This window comes from Erythrolamprus reginae, chromosome 4, assembly GCF_031021105.1.
Source record: "Erythrolamprus reginae isolate rEryReg1 chromosome 4, rEryReg1.hap1, whole genome shotgun sequence".
Classification (NCBI taxonomy): domain Eukaryota; kingdom Metazoa; phylum Chordata; class Lepidosauria; order Squamata; family Dipsadidae; genus Erythrolamprus; species Erythrolamprus reginae.
The window spans coordinates 73,856,443-73,875,538 of NC_091953.1; the positions used below are offsets into that span (position 1 = coordinate 73,856,443).

General features: G+C 45.2%; 1 protein-coding gene across 6 annotated transcripts in view; it reads left to right on the forward strand.

Moving 5' to 3' along the window:
- The window catches only part of TAB3 (TGF-beta activated kinase 1 (MAP3K7) binding protein 3), a 173,220-nt gene that overhangs the window by 64,038 nt on the left and 90,086 nt on the right, over positions 1–19,096 (forward strand). For 4 of the 6 annotated variants that reach the window (XM_070750595.1, XM_070750593.1, XM_070750592.1 and 1 more), the window contains one exon: positions 8,802–8,962. The exons of the other annotated variants lie outside the window; for them this stretch is intronic. In XM_070750595.1, the coding sequence (XP_070606696.1) occupies positions 8,802–8,962 (161 nt within the window). The remainder of the gene's footprint in view (positions 1–8,801; positions 8,963–19,096) is intronic. 6 annotated transcript variants of the gene reach the window in all.

Sequence of the window (19,096 nt, forward strand, 5' to 3'; positions counted from 1 at the left end):
TCTGGCTCTTGGCAGCAGATGACACCTGACCTTCAGGAAATCATCGCCAACGTTTACTCACAGGGCATTGCTACGGGGGCGCAACAAAGCGTTAGGCCCCCACAACAGGCTCCAGAAAGGAATCCTTGGACTGTACCGCCCCCTTCTGGCGTGGGGTCGCTAATGGAGGAACCACAGTTTGAGGAAAGTGACAGAGAATATGATTGGTCAGAGGACGAGACAGTGCCAGATCCGCCACCAACGGTAGGACTGTTTAAACCGGCACTATTCAGGACCTTGCTTTGTAAAGCCAAGCAGGTGATGAACCTTGCAGCCGCTCCTAAGACAACTGACCCTACTGACACGACAAAGACTTCTGAGGCACTTCTTAAAGAAGCTCAGCCCGAGACTGAACACTTCCCAGCCTCCCACATATTTGTAGAGGGAGTTAAGCGCCCTTGGCAGCACCCAGCGGCCGCGCAGGGGCCTTCGAACATTGAACGGAAGTTTTACACCTTTGACGAGGAGGTCGAAAAACTCCTAGAGTTTCCGCCAATTGACCAGCCAGTAGTGACTCTGGTTTCCAGTGCGCTGGTGCCCTCAGAGACTGGCGACAGCCTGAGGCCAGAAGATAGGAAGGCGGAGATATTGTTGAGGAAGGCGCATCAGGTGTCGGGCTGGGGATTCAGAGCGGCTGCCGCGGCATCGTTCATCAATAGGGCATCCATTATGTGGTTGCAGGAAATGCAGGCCAGGCTCGGGCCAGAGGACGGACGTCTCCGGCAGGACCTGAGCAAGCTGCGAGCGGCAGCGGAATTCTCGGCAGATGCCACCCTCCATGCGGCGAAGTTCTCGGCTAGGAGCATGGCAACCACTATGTCGTCCCGACGACTTCTCTGGCTGAGAAATTGGCCAGCGGACTTAAAATCTAAGTGGCGGCTGGCCTCAAGTCCATTCCAGGGATCCATGCTCTTCGGGGAGAGTTTGGAGAAGGTCCTCATCGAGGACAGGGACAAAAAGAAAGTGCTCCCCAGGGCCAATAGGAGACAGGACTGCAGGTCCGCCCCATACGCAAGGCGCCAGAACCCCCGATGGGAAGCCAATACAGGTACGGGTCAGGCCCAACGACCTTTTGCTCAGGGTCAATACAGCCAATACAACCAACCGGCCTTTCGTTCTGACCGGGGATCCTTCCATGACAGACCCCGAGGTTACCAACAATCGAGACGGCCCTTTCGAGGAGGTAACCAGAGAGGCTTTCGTCGCTCCAAGTGACTCAGCCGGGATGCCGATAGGAGGGAAACTTCAACATTACAGTCTCTCCTGGCAACACACATCATCCGACAAATGGGCCTTAGCCACCGTTTCACATGGACTTCGACTGGAGTTTGTCCAGTCTCCTCCACCTCGTTTCCTTCATTGTCCCGTAATACGGGACTCACAAAAGAGACTACAACTCCGAGAGGAGATAAAGCATTTATTGGACATTCATGCTATCGAGCCGGTACCCCGACAGGAAGAGGGCAAGGGGTTCTATTCCGTGATCTTTATAGTACCCAAGGCCTCAGGAGGCTGCCGGCTCATATTAAACTTGAAACAACTGAATGTTTTCATAAAGTACAGGAGGTTTCGAATGCACTCCTTGCAGACAATCATATCTTCCATACGCTCCCACGATCTATTAACCTCAATAGACCTCAAGGAGGCATACCTCCAAGTGCCCATACATCCCAGTCATCGCCGGTTCCTTCGCTTCTGCACCGAGGGGAAGCATTTTCAGTACAGGGCCATGCCATTCGGCCTCTCCTCGGCCCCTCGAACCTTCACCAAACTGTTGGACATTTTGACAGCAGATCTGCGACAGAGGTCAGTCCGACTGATGGCTTACCTGGACGACATAATCGTTTTGTCCAGGTCGCCATCGGGAGCCAGGAACGACTTGGCCAGGACAATGCAGACACTGGAGTCTCACGGTTTCACGATCAATATGGAGAAAAGTCACCTGTCTCCCACCACCAGGTTGCTTCATCTCGGAGCAGTCATAGATACCTTATCAAACACGGTATCTCTTTCTCCAGAAAGGCAACGTACCATTCGGCAACTGATCTCCAGCATTCAGCACAACAGGAGAGTTCCCCTGGCATTGCTATCCAAAATCCTGGGGACATTGGTGTCAGCCATAGGCATCGTTCCCTGGGCAAGACATCACATCCGGGATCTACAGTGGTTCTTGCTCCCAGCTCAGAGAACCAGGAGGAGCCATTGCAACACAAAGGTTCGTGTCCCGCGGGCAGTCAGAGAGTCCTTGCGCTGGTGGACTTCGCTAGCCTTAAGCAAAGGCTCTCCATTTTGGCTCCAAAGTCCAGTAACACTCACGACAGACGCCAGTCTTTTAGGATGGGGCGCACACATTGGACATCACATGGCCCAAGGCCTCTGGTCAGACAAGGACTTGGAGCCAGTCAACATCAATTTCCTCGAATTGAGGGCGGTGTTTTTGGCCCTCCAAGCGTTTACCCCGCTAGTGCAGGACAGACACGTGCGGGTCCTGACAGACAATGTTGCAACCAGGGCCCATCTCAATCATCAGGGGGGCACGAGGTCACAGCGCCTCATGGAGGAAGCCAACCATCTTTTCGATTGGGCCGAGATCCACTTGGCATCCTTGACGGCCGAGCATATTGCCGGCGTCAGCAATACTCAGGCGGACTGGCTGAGCAGGACCATTCTGGATCCATCGGAATGGAGTTTGGATCCCGCCATCTTCCAGCAGATGACCCAAAGATTCGGCACTCCCTCAGTGGATCTGTTTGCCAGTCAGCAGAATGCTCAACTGCCCAGGTTTTACACGCGTTTTCCGGATCCAAGGGCGGAAGGGACCAACGCCCTTCTTTCTCCTTGGCCACCCGGTCTGATGTATGCCTTTCCCCCCACCAGTCTCATTCCCAGGGTGGTGGAGAAGATCCTAGCAGAGAGAGCGGAGGTGCTATTGGTGGCGCCTCATTGGCCTCGACGCCCATGGTTCTCCGACCTGGTGGCACTATCGGTGTCACCACCGTGGAGGATTCCGGACCGGATCATCGCCCTCAGTCAAGGGAACCTGCAACACCCGGATCCCCAGTGGCTACATCTAACCGTGTGGCACTTGAGAGGAGCAGGCTGAGGCAACAAATGTTACCAGAGAAGGTCATTGATACAATGCAGGCAGCACGACGTCCGTCGACATCAAGAATTTACCAGGCAACCTGGCAAGTGTTCTGTAAGTTTTGTGAACAACGTCATCTGAATCCGAAGGAGACATCGGTAATTCCGGTGTTGGAATTTCTGCAGAATGGGATAGACCGGGGGTTAGCCCCTAACACCCTAAAAAGACAGGTGGCAGCCCTTGCCACTATGATACAAGTTCCAGAGGCACGCTCCTTGGCCTTCCACCCGTGGGTGAGGGACTTTCTACGAGGAGCTACAAACAAACACAGCCCGCCAGTCCGGAGGTTTCCGTCATGGGATCTCACACTGGTACTCAAAGCACTGACAAAACCACCGTTTGAACCTTTGAGGTCCATTTCCCTACGACTATTATCTATTAAAACGGCCTTCCTGGTCGCAATCACGTCGGCACGTAGAGTGTCTGAAATAGCGGCCTTATCAGTCAGATCAGACCTCTGTATATTTTATCCAGACAGAGTTGTGCTAAGATTGGATCCCACCTTCATACCAAAGGTGAATTCTGTGTTTCATAGAAAACAAGAATTGATACTACCTGACTTTTGTACTCATGGAAATCATCCATCTGAATTGCGATGGCACAAAATTGACGTCAGACGAGCTCTGAAAATCTACATCAGACGTACAGAAACGTTCAGGAAATCTGAACAGTTGTTCATATCATTTTCGCCACATAGGATGGGTTTAGGCCTGTCTTCTAAATCCATTAGCCGATGGCTCAAGGAGTGTATCTTGGAAGCTTACAAGGCTAGGGACCAGACCCCACCATCAGGACTGACGGGTCATTCAACACGTAGCGCGGCCACATCAGCTGCCTGGGCCACGCAAGCATCCATAGAGGATATCTGTAAGGCCGCAACCTGGGCGGCTCCTTCCACATTTGTTAAACATTATAAGTTGGATTCGTTTGCTTCAGCGGACGCAGCGTTTGGAAGGCGTGTTTTGCAACGAGTTTGTGCCTCCACGACGTCCCTGACAAGACCTTCTCCCTCCCATGGGCCTTAATCTTTGGCATATCCCATGTTGGACTCTCCTTCCAGCTGCAGTGGAGAAGGACCGTTGTACCTACCTGAACGGTCTTCTCGCTGCACTGGAAGGAGAGTCCAAACCCACCCGGCACTGTTTAAGTTCAGGGACGCCAGAGTTGGGAAGACATTGTTTCGTTGGATAGTTGACAATAAAAATTGGTTATCCTCTTACATTGTCTTCGTTTTTAAAACTGAGCTCATGGGGGATACAAGGGGGCGGTACCTAATTAATATGTAAATAATTAACTCAGTCTCTACCAATAAGATTGGTTAACTACCCATGTTGGACTCTCCTTCCAGTGCAGCGAGAAGACCGTTCAGGTAGGTACAACGGTCCATCTATTTCTATATAGTTCTATATTTTATTAAGATTTCATAGAGTCATACATATCTTAAAACAACACCCAAATGAATCTAATTACATCAATCCATAATCAATACATATTTAGTAATCTATCATCCCTCCTCACAGTGCCATCTTTGCCAGTCCCCAAGGAATTTCTTTCTTATCTTTTTGCAACCCATTGTTTTCTTTTTTCCTCTCTTTCTGCTCAAATATAAAATCTTTCCAGACTTTTTAATCTCAGTTTTTTCCTCTGCCTATTCCAGGATGTCGGGTCACATCTGTTCTCAATTTTATTAGTGCTTATTTTTTTATAATCATCATCAAGGATGTGACTCTCAACTCCCTCTTCAATCAAAGCATTTTCTGATTCATTTGTCTTTCTGCATCCCTTGCCCTCTTTCAACTCATTAAATATGAAATCATCTGTTTTATCAATATTATATCCTTTGATCTGTCCCTTCTGAAAGTGCCCATCTAATATTTCCATCCTTGTTTCGCTGTTGATCAGTCTGTTCCAGCTGTTCAGCACTCTTTTCTTCTTTCCCGCTTTCTCTGTAATCCTGATTAAAGCTTTGAGTAAAAGAAACAGTGTTGTTATTTCTATTTTCTTCTTTCCACTCTTTAAAATGTTTAAGTATGTCCTTAAATAAATCTCTTATGTCTTCCATCTCATCCAGAATTAATATATCAAAAAGTTTTGTCTGAGTGTCCAGTTAATCTTCATATCATCCAGAAGCCAAATTTGTTCAAAGGAATCAATCTGTCTTTTTTCTCTCCCTTTCAGGCTCAGCTAAAGTTCAAATCCAGAATGTTTTCTTTCTTTTTAAGTTCTAAGCTCCTCTTTATCACTTCTTGTAAAAAAAATCTGCCCAGTTTCATTGCATCAAGGACATATTCAGTGAATTGTAAATCCAACCAAATATCACCTCAAACTCACCAGCAGATGTCCCCAGTATACAATCTCACAATTACTTTAGATTCTTTGGCTTCTGTAAAAACTTTTAAATTTAAATTCTAATTGTCTCAAAAAGTCTAAATTTAACTCCCAACTTCCCAGAGCAAAGCAAATTATAAAATTCTTGGATTTTAATTAATTTTTAAGTTCATTTAATGCTAATTAAACAGTCCACTAATAGCATGGCCACTTCCGCTTTAGTTCAACTTCTAAAACAAACAATTAAAAAAAATCCTTGTCAAGGTATCCTGGCAAAATTAGCTCACCCTTTCTTCCAAACTTTCCTCTTCTCAACATCCAGCACAAAAACGTATGTTTCTTCTCCTTCCAGATAACTTCCGACGCTTTAAATCCTACCTTTCCAGTATGTAGTCGCCACGGCTATGGATACTGAGGTTGTTTCATCGCTGCTGGTCGAGGTCGAAAGCCTTCCTGCCATGGGATATGCCAACCCACAAAACGTTCTCTCATACCCTCCACAGTTCTTCAACATTTGGGGACTGCATAGACTCAGTTCAAACCTTAGTGTCCCTGTCTCAGGACAGACAAACTAGTACTGAGGAGCTAATTAATCAGATCTAGCAGGGCACCTATAGCTCTTCTTTCCTCCCTTTTAGGCAAAATGATATTTTGCATAGGCATTGCTCCCTGGGCTAGATTACATGCTAGGGAACTACAGTGGTTACTGTTGCCATTTCAGAAAGCCAGACAAAGCACATCATATTGCTCCATTCCGATTCCCTAGCTGGTGATGAGATCCCTCTCCTGGTGGCTCTCTTCAGCCATTTCCAAGGGCTCCAATTTCAAGGTCACAAACCAAATAACCATCACAACAGATGCCAATCTATCAGGCTGGTGAAGCTCATACCTCAGGCATGGTAGCCCAGGGGACCTGGTCCCCAACAGAGGCTCAATGTCCAATCAATTGGCTAGAACTCAGGGTAATGCAGCTGGCCCTGAAACACTTCCACCAACTAATTCAGAGGAAACAGATATTGATTTTGACAGACAACATAGCAACCAAGACTCATATATGCCACCAGGGCAGAACTCGATCCAAAGCCTTGATGCTCAAGTCCATGAGGTTAGATCTGTGGGCAGAGAGACATCTACAATCCCTCTCAGCAAACCACATATCGGGAAAACTCAATTTACGTGCATATTGGCTCTCGCGCCACACTCTGGATCCTCCCGGCCCTGTTCAGCCAAATTTGCCTCTGATTCGGACTCCCTGCAGTCAACCTCTTTGTGACCGTAATCAATTCTCAACTTCCTTGATTCTTCTCCTGGTACCCAGAGACAGGAGCAGAAGCAACCAATGATCTGAGGAATACTTGGCCCCAAGTAAATTCTGTCCAAGAGTACAAGTCATCGTAATCACTCATCACTGACTCAGACGTGCCTGGTTCGCAGATTTGCAAGTGGTTTTCATCGCACCCCCCATGGCAGCTCCCCATTTCAGCGGACATGCTGCACCCTTTCATCCAGACTTCGACTGGTTTCATCTAACTGCTTGGAGCTTATCAGGAAGGACCTAGAGTCGCAGGGCTACGACCCAGACACTATTGTGGTGATGCAGGCCTTTATGAGGTCATCAACTAATCACATCTATGGTCACACCTGGACCAAGTTCTGTGAATGGTGTCAAAAGGAAGGTATCTCACCTGTGTATGTTCCTCTTCCCGAATAATCAGCTTTCTAATGTGAGGATTCCACATGGGCCTCTCAGCTAACATGCTACGCCATCAAGTTGCAGCACTTCTGTAATCGCGGGCCTGAGAGGTGACCCCCTCTGGAGTTTCCCTACAATTCAAGAATTAATTAAAGAAATAGCTAACATCCGACCTCCAGTCATCCACCGTTACCCAACCTGAGACTTACTTTTGTTGTCTCTCGCTCCTCATTCATACGAACCTCTCAGAGGTTCGTCTCTGAGACATCTTTCATGCAAGATAGCTTGTAATTATCACGGCAGCTCGACGAATATCAGAGATAACAGCACTGTCTATCTGACATGATCTCTGAAATTCCATCCAGAAAAAGTAGTCCTTAGACTCGCTCTTACATTCCTACCTAAGGTTAACACCATATTCCACAGAATTCAGGATATCCTTCCTTCATTCTGTTCCAAACACACATTGGATATTACTAGAGCATTACATTTACATCGAACGGACTAAATCATTTTGCAAGTCGGAAGCACTCTTTGTTGCTTATCATCCCCATTCACTGGGTACTAAGGTTTCCTCTATGACCTTGGGTAGATGGATTAGGTGTATCATAGCCAAGGTATACGAAATAGCGGCCGTGCCAATTCCTAGAAGAATTACAGCGCACTCCACTTGAAGCGCAGCAACTTCAGTGGCCTGGGCAACCCAAGCACTGTTAGAAGAAGTTTGCAAGGCAGCCACCTGGTCTTCTCCAAATTCATTTATTAAGCATTATAAAATTGACTCTTATGTCTCCGCTGACATGGCTTTTGGGAGGAGGGTCCTTCAAAATGTTGTATCTCACAACCTATAAGTTCACCCTCTCTATGGGACATGTCTCTTTGGTTTCCATCGTTAGCATGGAGAATAGCCATTGGATACTCACCTGAACACCTCTTCTCATGCGTAAAATGGAGACAGTAGTCACTTCCTTCCCTATTCAGGCTTACTTATCTTTTTCTTCCAGTAAATACATACGTAAGTAAGCAAATAAATCCTCCAAGTTAGTACTTAGGACAAGTCCTCCAAGTTCCAGCTATTGCCATGCTTGTGCGTTCATGTGGTTGTGATACGAGTGCTTGGCAACTAACCACATTTCTGACCATTGCAGCACCCTTCAATCATGTGGTTGTGATTTGCAATTTTCCTTTATGGTTTTCCACAAGCAAAGACAATGATAAAACCACCAGGAAATCTGAATTCACAGTCACTTAATGATCCACAGTGATTTGCTTAACTGGTGACTTTTGGAACAGCTATCAGTAAGCAGCATAGTCATGTGATGTTACACTTTACAACTGCATTGCTTAGTGATCAAAATTCAGGTCCCAATTAGCATTGTGAACTTTACCTGATCTTCATGACTGTAAAATGATTAATTTCCTTATGGAGGAATATTACATCTATAGCTCTTGTTTCTTTCTCATAATATTTGTACCTCAGCATTTGATTGCATGTTTATGTTTGCTTCTGTTTTTCAAAAGGTCATTTGTTTGTACTTCTATAGTTAGAAGTTGGATTTCTTAATTTTATGCATATTATTTTCTGTAATGCACTAGCTTTGCTATTACATCAACGTGCAAGGATGGAGAGGTTAGCAAAGGAGCTAACCTTTGAGAATGAGGAACTTGAGAAACTTAAAGGTGACGTAAATAATATGGAACATGATCTTATGCAAAGGCGTCTGAGAAGAGTGAGCTGTACAACCTCAATCCTAACAGTGAGCATTTTTTTCTTCAATAATGTTTATAAAAATTGTTCTTTACTCTATTGATATTATGCATAATTCACTATATTTTAAATTCATAATTTTTCATTCAATATGTAAGTCTCAGTTGAATTGTTTCAGCAGCTAGTTACAACATGTCCTCTTATTTGCCTTACTTGTTTGTAATTCAATTGTTTGGTGTTGATTTGAAGTTGTTCTGAAAAATCATGCCTGTGATCTTCTGCATCTTGTCTTTCAATAATTATATGCTTGCATGTGCTAGTACTTTAATTCTGTAAGACTTTAAGACTTCTATTTTGAGTGGGGCAATTGTAGCCCCTGTATATGTTCGATGTTTGTTTGTTTTGTTTGTCTTTTTATGAAAATTTAATAAAATATTATTTTAAAAAATAACACTGGATGTGCTGAACAATTGCCAGCACTCTGGCAATTCAAGTCCAGCTCCGCAGGACATAGTGAGCTCCTGTCTTTTATCCCCAGCTCCTGCCAACCTATCAGTTTGAATAGCATTGTTTGTGAGTAGAAAGATAGGCTCTGCCATTTTGGTAGTGGGAAATTGCTGGTTGCATTCTATGCCCAAATTGTTGTAATAATAATAATTATATATTATAAGGAACTATATACATAGAAGTTATATTATCTTCAATATCTTTACATCATTATTGAGATTGAGATTCTGCCATGGTGTCTCTAATGCAGTGGGGTCAAACTGGATTTCTTCAGTCTGGCCCCGGGGGGAACGGACGGACACCTCCTGCAACACCATGCCAGCCATAATGTAGACTCCCATCAGTGATAATATAGAGCCGGGGTGGCGCAGCAGGTAGAGTGCTGTAATACAGGCCACTAAAGCCGACTGTAGATCTGTAGGTCAGCAGTTCAAATCTCATCACCGGCTCAAGGTTGACTCAGCCTTCCATCCTTCTGAGGTGGGTTAAATGAGGACCCGGATTGTGGGGGCAATATGCTGGCTCTGTTAAAAAGTGCTATTGCTAACATGTTGTAAGCCGCCCTGAGTCTAAGGAGAAGGGCGGCATAAAAATTGAATAAATAAATAAATAAATAAATAAACATTGGCATGGATTGTTATAAAATTAGGGTAATTTAATCTAGCAGTTTAAGTATTAGTTTAAAGTCCTGAGAGAATACAGGTACCATGTTTCCCTGAAATTACTACCTACCCCGAAAACAAGCCCTAGCTTGATTGTTTTGGGATGGGCCTAATTTAAGCCCTATCCCAAAATAAGCCCTAGTGAAGGGGATAATATGACCAGCACAGGAGGCAGCCCTTCCCTTCCCTGGTTACCTCATGGAGGTTGGGCCCCTTAATTGCGGCCCTGCAGATAAGCTGAGCCAGCGGGGCCAGGAGCTACCTCTCATTCTGTCTCTCTAGGTGCCTGGTGGTGTTTCTGGTGCACACTTTCTAGTTCTGTCTGCAGTACTGGGCAACCTTGCTTCCAAGGGCTCCTCTCTTCTGCAGCTCATCTAGTGGCTCTGGAGCAGGCAGTGACCATGTTTTGTCCTCTGCCAGGCCTGGAGCACGGGTTTTGCTCAGACTGATACTTTGACATGGCAGAAAGCCATGTGGCGCATCAGAAGGAATAGGCTCCCCACCACCACCACCTTTGCTCAGCTGCTGGGCCTATTCGGAGAGGGGCGGCATACAAATCTAATAAAACTTAAACTTAACTTAAACTTAGTGTACCTGCTGCTGTTGACTCCCATTCCTGTCTGCACTGCTCTCAGTTGTCCTGCTGGAATGCTCCTGCCTGTGTGGAACTCAAGCCAGATCTCCAGAGTATCTGCCCTGCCACCGGCCTGCCAGGGCACCCTTTGGCAACAATTATGCTGCCCCGTACGAGCTCCGGGGTGGCCCTGCAGTGAGATGAGGAGGAAGGGGGAGATCACTCTTTTCTCTTTTGCACCCCTAACCCCATCTTCTTTGATTATTGAACCCCAGCATGCACCTCTCTTGCTGAAGCAAGATGTGCAAATTGATGTTATTGATGCTGAGGCCTCTTACTGCAATGCTCTGCTGCAGCTTCACAGAAAACCTCTGCCTTCCTTGTGCAGAATTGCAAGGCTGGAGGCTTTGGAGGGAGCATTTTTGGGATGTGCTTTTGTGCAGGGTTCCTGAAGGAAAGGATGATTGGCTTGAAAATGGGGGGGGGGAGAGATTTCCTGCCAATTGTCCTTTCCTTGGGGAACCCTGGGAGTTGAAATCCACAAGTCTTAAAGTGGCCAAATGGCTGCCCATGCTGCTGCTGGCCTTCCTCAGGCTCTTTGCATTCCCAATAGCACAACTCTCAGCTATCCTGCAGGACTGCTCCTGCCTGGTGCAGAATGAGTCATCTCAGATCAAAATCTTTGGGGTGCCACCAGTCTACCAGAGCTTCTTCATGAGCGGGCACCAGTGGAGTCATGCCACTTGTGCTCTTTTGCCTGTCTCCGCCTTTGAGCTGCTGAACACTGGCCTGCATGCCTTCTCAGCTACACTGAGCCTAGTGCTCTTTGGGCCTTAGGAAGAGGCTGCAACTCTCTTGCCAGCTCTGTGGGGTAGCTCCAGTGGGAGATACTGGAGGCTGCTGGGTAGCAGCTGGGGCTTGGTGGTGGGTTGGCCTAGGCAAAAGGCAAGGTACAGTCACCACAGGTGAGCCAGACAGCGAAGATGACCAGGGGTAGCCCCCTGTTTTCCTCACACAGCTAGCAGGAATGCTGCAGCACCTGCCAGGGCCCAAAGAGACCCTGCAGCAATGAATAGACGTAACGCCTCCTCTGCCATCATCCCAAACTTTTGATTCAGTTGATCTTAGAGACTATACATGTGGAAAAGAGTTCCATTCTTGAAAGCTATCTTGCTATAACACTGATAGCAGTGTTCTGATATCTCAGGGGTTTCCACAAAGAAGAGGGAGTAAACCTACTCCCCAAAGCACCTGAGGGTAGAACAAGAAGCAATGGGTTGAAACTAAACAAGCAGAGAAGTAACTAAGGAGAAATTTCTTGACAGTTAATCAATGGAACAGCTTGCCTCCAGAAGTTGTGAATGTTCCAACACTGGAAGTTTTTTTAAAAAAAATATTTTATTATTTTCAAAAAAGACAATGCATCACATATAAACATAAAGAAACCAGACAAAACACATAACACAAAGAGGAGCTACAATCGCTCTGCTCAAAATAGAAGTCACCATTAATACAATAAGGAAAAAACTTTTGTTGATTAGATCAATTCAGAGGAATAAAAACTTCTATTACATATCTCTATTTATACACATTTCAAAATGGCAAATCTAAATATTTTTAAATTCATTGAGAATTTCTTTTGTTCAACCAGGTATAGACCCTATCCCAAATTTTGTAAAATTCTGATTCTTCTTGGTTATTCAACCGCCTCGTGATCATGTCCAGCTCCGCACATATAATTTTTCTGATTACTTCCTCTTCTTTTGCTTCCGGGTGGCAGCGGTGCTGCGACGGGAGGCAGAGGACGGAGCTCCGTCCCCGAACTTTCTTTCTTTTTCTACCTGGAGGTCGCAATTTTGCGGTCTGATCGGACTCAGAGGGTCTGATCTGAGAATAGGGGTCTCCTGGAACCCGAGGGGCAGATCACCACTGCCCCAAAGGGAAGGGATTGCCCCGCAGCTCCAGGGAAGAAGAACCGGACTCCAGCAATGGCGGGCGTCCGGCCATAGCAGCACGACCACGAAGAAAGAAGGGAAAAACATTTCAAAAGAAGTCCATCAGAGAAAACAGATCACCAGAGGGGAGAGAAGGTAAAAGAATAAAATAAATAAAGTAAAAGATTCCACGAGATAAGTTTTGCAAAAGCAATTGAAAGTAAGGCGAAAGAGAGAAAGTTGCCAGATTCAATTGCCTGAGCGAGTGGAAAGTTACAAACCGGAACTCGCTTTTTTTCTTTTCTTGATTATAAGAACAAAGAAACTATCTAATTGCCCTAATTTTCTTTTGTGTGATCCTATTCCCGGAAAGAACATTACTTCATACAATATTTGGGGGATTAGGATTTGATTTTAGAAAACTGAAGAAATTTTGGATTGGTTTTTTTCTTGGATATTTGAAGTTGATGTTAATTTGGGTTTAAAGAGACAGAGTGAAAGAAGTTTGTAACGTGGAAGAATATTGAGAAGGAAGGGCTAAAATAAAAACAGTGGAACAGAATATTTGATTTTGAGAATATATATTTTTTAAGATTTTAACTGGATAATATGATTGGATTTACGATTTTGGAGTAATTGGTGAAAATTGGACTGAAGATGATTAATTGGTGTGAATTTGAAATGCATTTTGGACTGGACTAAAATATAACTCTTGGAACACTTTTGTTAAAATTGGACTATAATTGAGGACTTTCTTTGCCAGTGGAACTTCAGTTGGATTTTTCAAGACTAATTGACTCTTTGTTTATTCGAAACAAGTCTGAAATTTATGGACTAAAAAAGACTGAACAGAAAAAGACTGACAGAAATTTCTGAACTCAAGAAGAATTGGACAGAATTGGACAGAAAATAGAGGTTTAAGTATATTTGGTTGTCTTTCTTTTTTCTCTTTTTATTATTGTATTTTCTTTTCTCTTTTTCCTTTGTTTATTTTTAAGAATAGAATGAATTGCTAAATTTGACCCCCCCTCTCCTGGCCTGGTGTTCCACCAACTTTTATTACATTTTTCTTGCATTGTTGTTGTAACCATTAATTTTCTCGGCCTAGATATCTGATTTAACTAAGTCTGATTAATTAATGAAGTGTTAAATATTCATATATTAAAGTTTTTTAAAGTATTTAAATAATCAAGTAATTTTCTTTTTAAGTATTTTTTAGTAATTTTAAGTATTTTTATGTATTCAAATAATTAAGTAATTATATTATTCTTAGTTATTAAGTAATCATTAATAAGTAATTAGTTGTTGAACAGTAAGAAATTACTTGTAAGTTAAGATAAAAATCGTATTTTTAAGTATTCAAATAACGTATTGTTGTTATTATTAACTTCTTTTGCCTAGATATTTGATTTGACTAAGTGATAAATAGTGTTAAATATTCATATACTTAAGCCTTCAAGTATTCAAGATATTTGATTTGATTTTCGTACGGGCTGAGATTTCAAAATATGATAGAAGAAAAGGATGAAGACCTAGGTACGAAAATGGTGGAAATACTAGGAGAGATTCTGCAGGTTGATCCCCAAGAAATCAATGAACTTTATAGAGTACAGACAAGCTTTGCTAGAAAACATAACTTACCGAGGGAGGTCCATAATAAATTTACAAGAAAGACAATTAGAGATGACATTTTAAAATGGACAAGAAATAAAAGCCTAAATTACAAAGGTAAAGAAATTATAATCTTAAAACAGGTTCCAAAAATAGTTCGGGAAAGCAGGAGGGAGTATTACTTTTTAACCAGAATACTAATTAAAGGAAGCATAACTTTCCGCTGGCTTATCCCAGAAGGTTTCTCACTGTACTGGCAAGGATCAAGAGTAAAGATTGAGAACGTTAACGATACCAAGGATTTTTTCGAAGAAAGTGGTTTGAATAGAATTGAACAAAAGTGCAATGACGTAAAAGGAAGTGGAGATGAGCTGGGGGCCATCAGCCAGGAGAAGGAGGATACTTTAGGAGCAAGGAGAAAACAATCACAAATACAAGAAGAATTGATTTTAAGTAGTAGATTGCGAGAACACAAAAATACCAAGAAATATTATAAATAGTTATGTCGGGTGATATGAAAATATTTTCTGTCAACGTGAATGGATTAAACAATCCAAGAAAGAGAAATCAAATATTTGCCAAACTTAAAAAACAAAGAGCGAAAATAATTATTTTACAAGAAATACATATCAAAAAATCTAACAGAAAACTATTAATGAATCCAAAATTAGGAAAAATTTATACTAGCTTAGCAGATCAGGAAAAAACGTATTGCAGTGTATATAGATGAAACAATAGATACAAAACAATTATACAGTGACCAAGATAGCAGAATTCTAATAGTACAATTGAAATTAGATTTAGAACCTCTCATCATTGTGTCCATATATGCACAGAATGAAAACCAAAAAGAATTTTACAGAAAATTACATGATAAAATAACTGAACTAGCGATTGAGAATATGATCTTAGTAGGTGACTTCAATGCCATTTCCAATAGTATACTGGATTATTCAGGTAAGAGGAAAGATAAGAAAAAGAAAACAATTCTGCCAATGTCATTTTGGAAAACGAGTTCAGAATTATCAGTAAAAGATATTTGGCGGGAATGACACCCATTAACTAAACAGTATACTTTTTATTCAAACCCACATAAATTTTGGACTAGAATAGGTATGGCCTGGGCATCAGCATATACAGTGATCCCCCGGTTATTGCGTCCCCGACCATTGCGAACAGGGTAATTTGCGATTTTTCAACCCGGAAGTCAAAACACCATCTGCGCATGTGTGCCCTTTTTTTCTATGGGCACGCATGCGTAGATGGGGCCCGGCAGATCAGCTGCTGGGCGGCTTCCCTGGGTCTTCCCCCTCTTGCTGGCGGGAGGGCGAGCAGCGGGCATCAGCAAGGAGTTTCCCCACCGCCCACGCAAACTCCTCGCTGCCGCCCGCCCTTCGCCCGCCCACGCCGTTCATTCTCGCCGCTTTCGAGCTGAGTCCTGAAGCGAATTCGCTCCGGGACTCAGCTCGAAAGCGGCGACAGCCAGCGCGGAGAAGCCGTTCGCTGGCGCTGGCTGTCGGCGCTTTTGAGCTGAGTCCCGGAGCGAATTCGCTCCGGGACTCAGCTCGAAAGCGGCGACAGCCAGCGCGAAGAAGCCGTTCGCTGGTGCTGGCTGTCGGCGCTTTCGAGCTGAGTCCCGGAGCGAATTCGCTCCGGGACTCAGCTCGAAAGCGGCGACAGCCAGCGCGGAGAAGCCGTTCGCTGGCTCTGGCTGTCGGCGCTTTTGAGCTGAATCCCGGAGCGAATTCGCTCCGGGAATCAGCTCGAAAGCGGCGACAGCCAGCGCGGAGAAGCCGTTCGCTGGCGCTGGCTGTCGGCGCTTTGGAGCTGAGTCCCGGAGCGAATTCGCTCCGGGACTCAGCTCGAAAGCGCGACAGCCAGCGCGGAGAAGCCGTTCGCTGGCGCTGGCTGTCGGCGCTTTTGAGCTGAGTCCCGGAGCGAATTCGCTCTGGGACTCAGCTCGAAAGCGCCGACAGCCAGCGCGGCGCGGCTGTTTTAAAATGTCGCCGCCGGCATGGGGGGCTTGCCAGCACCCCCCGGACCCCCAACCCGGGTTTGGGGGGCTGCTAGGAAGCCCCCCATGCCGGCGGCGACATTTTAAAACAGTCGCGCCGCCCCCAATCTTCGGCTCCTCGCTAGCGCTGCGGGAGTAAAAACACCATCTGCACATGCGCAGATGGTGTTTTTACTTCCGCAGCGCTACTTCGCGAAAACCCGCTCGTTGCGGGGGTCCTGGAACGGAACCCTCGCAACGAGCGGGGGATCACTGTACTTCCAAATATATTAAAGACATTGAAATAGAAACAAATAGCTGGGCAGACCATAATCCATTAGTAATTTTCTGGAAAGGAAACAAGAAACAAACTAATTGGCAAATGAATCATAATATTTTATGAGATCCCCAATATGTAGAATGGATGGAAAGACAATTAGAAATCTTTTTTAGAATAAATAAAAACCCAGAAACAACCCCACAAAATTTATGGGATACGACTAAGGCCTATATTCAGGGCCTGACAATTTCCTATATGGAAAAAAAATAATAAAGAGAAATAGAAACAATACCAACAATTAGAGAAAGAATTAAAAGCTTTAGAAACTATTACAAAGTGATCCACATGATAATAAGGTCAAAGGGAAAATGGATTTCATAAAATACAAAATAAACTTGATTGAACAAGAACAAATAGCTGAAAAAATAAAAAGAGCAAAACAGGAGTATTTTGAACATGCAAACAAACCGGGCCGCTGGTTAGCTTTTAAACTGAGAAAACAGAGATAATCTAAAATGATAAATAAATTAGAAGATAGTACTGGTGCACTAAGATACAAAACAGAAGAAAGGAAGGCAATAGCAGTGGAATTTTATAAAAAATTATATCAAAAAGAAGAAATCAAAGAAGAAGAGATTTTTCAAATTTCTAGAATCCACAGATTTACCACCACTATCAGGTGGAAACCTGGCTGGGCCCGGAGGGACGAGTTCCTCTCTCGGAAATATGCCCAGCTGGGTTTAAGGTATGGCATCAGCCTCGACCCCAGGGAAGGGGGGGAGGAATGGCTATTATAACCAGGGAGAGCCTTTGCCTATGTAGACTCGTTGCTCCAGAGATTGCAAGTTGTGAGTCCCTCCTGGTGAAGTTGGACTTAGGGGTTCAGGTGGGCTTGTTGCTGATGTACCTGCCTCCCAGCTGCGTGTCAAAAGACCTGCCTGTGCTGCTCGAGAAGTTAGCCAGGCTGGCGGTAGGGTTCCCCAGGCTTATTGTCTTGGGGGACTTCAACCTACCGTCGCTCGGTGAAACCTCTGGGCTAGTACAGAAGTTCATGGCCACCATGACAGCCATGGACCTGACTCAAGTAGTACAGGGTCCGACCCACGAGGAGGGGCACTCACCCCACATGGTATTCCTCTCTGAGCAATTGAGTAATGGTCTGAGACTAAGGGGCTTAGAAGTGCTGCCTTTGACATGGTGAGACCATTTTCTACTGCGGTTTGACTTCCTGGCTCCAATCCTTCCCCGCAGGGAAGCGGAACCAACTAGATGGTTCCGCCCCAGACGCCTGATGGACCCAGAGGGCTTTCAAAGGGGCTTGAGGTTATTCCAGATGCACTCGTCCACAGTTCGGCAGAGTCTCTTGTTGTAGCCTGGAATAAGGCTGCAACGGAGGCTCTTGACCAGATTACGCCTTTGCGACTTCTCTATGGCACTAGACCCCGGAGAGCTCCTTGGTTTACCGAGGAGCTCTGGGAGTTGAACACCAGAAGAGACGTCTAGAGAAGCGATGGAGGAAGAATAAGTCCGAATCCGACCAAACACTTGTTAAGAGCTCATATTAAGATTTACAAAGTGGCGCTCAAGGCAGCAAGATGCGCGTATCATACTGCCTTGATTGCATCAGTGGAATCTCACCCAGTTGCTCTGTTTAGGGTGACCCGTTCCCTTCTTAACCAGGGGAGAGTTGGGGAGCTCTTGCAGAGCACTGCTGAGGACTTTAACACATTTTTCGCTGATAAAGTCGCTCAGATCTGGACGGACCTCGACTCCGATTGGATAACAGACTGACTACGAGTCAGTTGAGGTGACTGGGGCCTGTACTTGTCCATCTGTCTGGGAAGAGTTTGATCTGGTGACACCTGATGAAGTGGACAAGGTCATTGGAGCTATCAGTTCCACCACCTGCTTACTGGATCTGTGTCCCTCTTGGCTGGTTTCGGCCAGCAGGGAGGTGATACAGAGCTGGGTCCAGGAGATTGTCAACGTTTCTTTGGGGAGGGGGTCCTTCCCGGCTCCCTATAAGGAGGCACTTGTGTGCCCCCTCCTCAAGAAGCCTTCCCTGGACCCAGCCATTCTTAACAACTATTGCCCAGTCTCCAACCTTCCCTTTAGGGGGAAGGTTGTTGAGAAGGTGGTGGCGCTCCTGCTCCAGCGGTCCTTGGAAGAAGCCGATTATCTAGGCCCTCAAAAGTTGGGTTTCAGGCCCGGCTACAGCATGAAAACTGCTTTGGTCGCATTCATGGATGATCTCTGGCGGGCCCGGGACAGGGGCTTGTCCTCTGTCCTGGTGCTTCTTGACCTCTCAGCGGCTTTCGATACCATTGACCATGATATCCTTCTGGGCCGGCTGGAGGGGTTGGGAGTGGGAGGCACTGTTCTCCAGTGCTTCTCCTCCTACCTATCCAGTCAGTCGCAGTCGGTGTTAGTGGGGGGTCAGGTCGACCTCTAGGCTTCTCCCTTGTGGGGTGCCTCAGGGGTCGGTCCTCTCCCCCCTACTATTTAATATCTACATGAAACTGCTGGGTGAGATCATCCAAAGGCATGGGATGAGGTATCATCAATATACCGATGATACCCAGTTATACATCTCCACCCCATGTCCAGTCAATGAAGCAATGG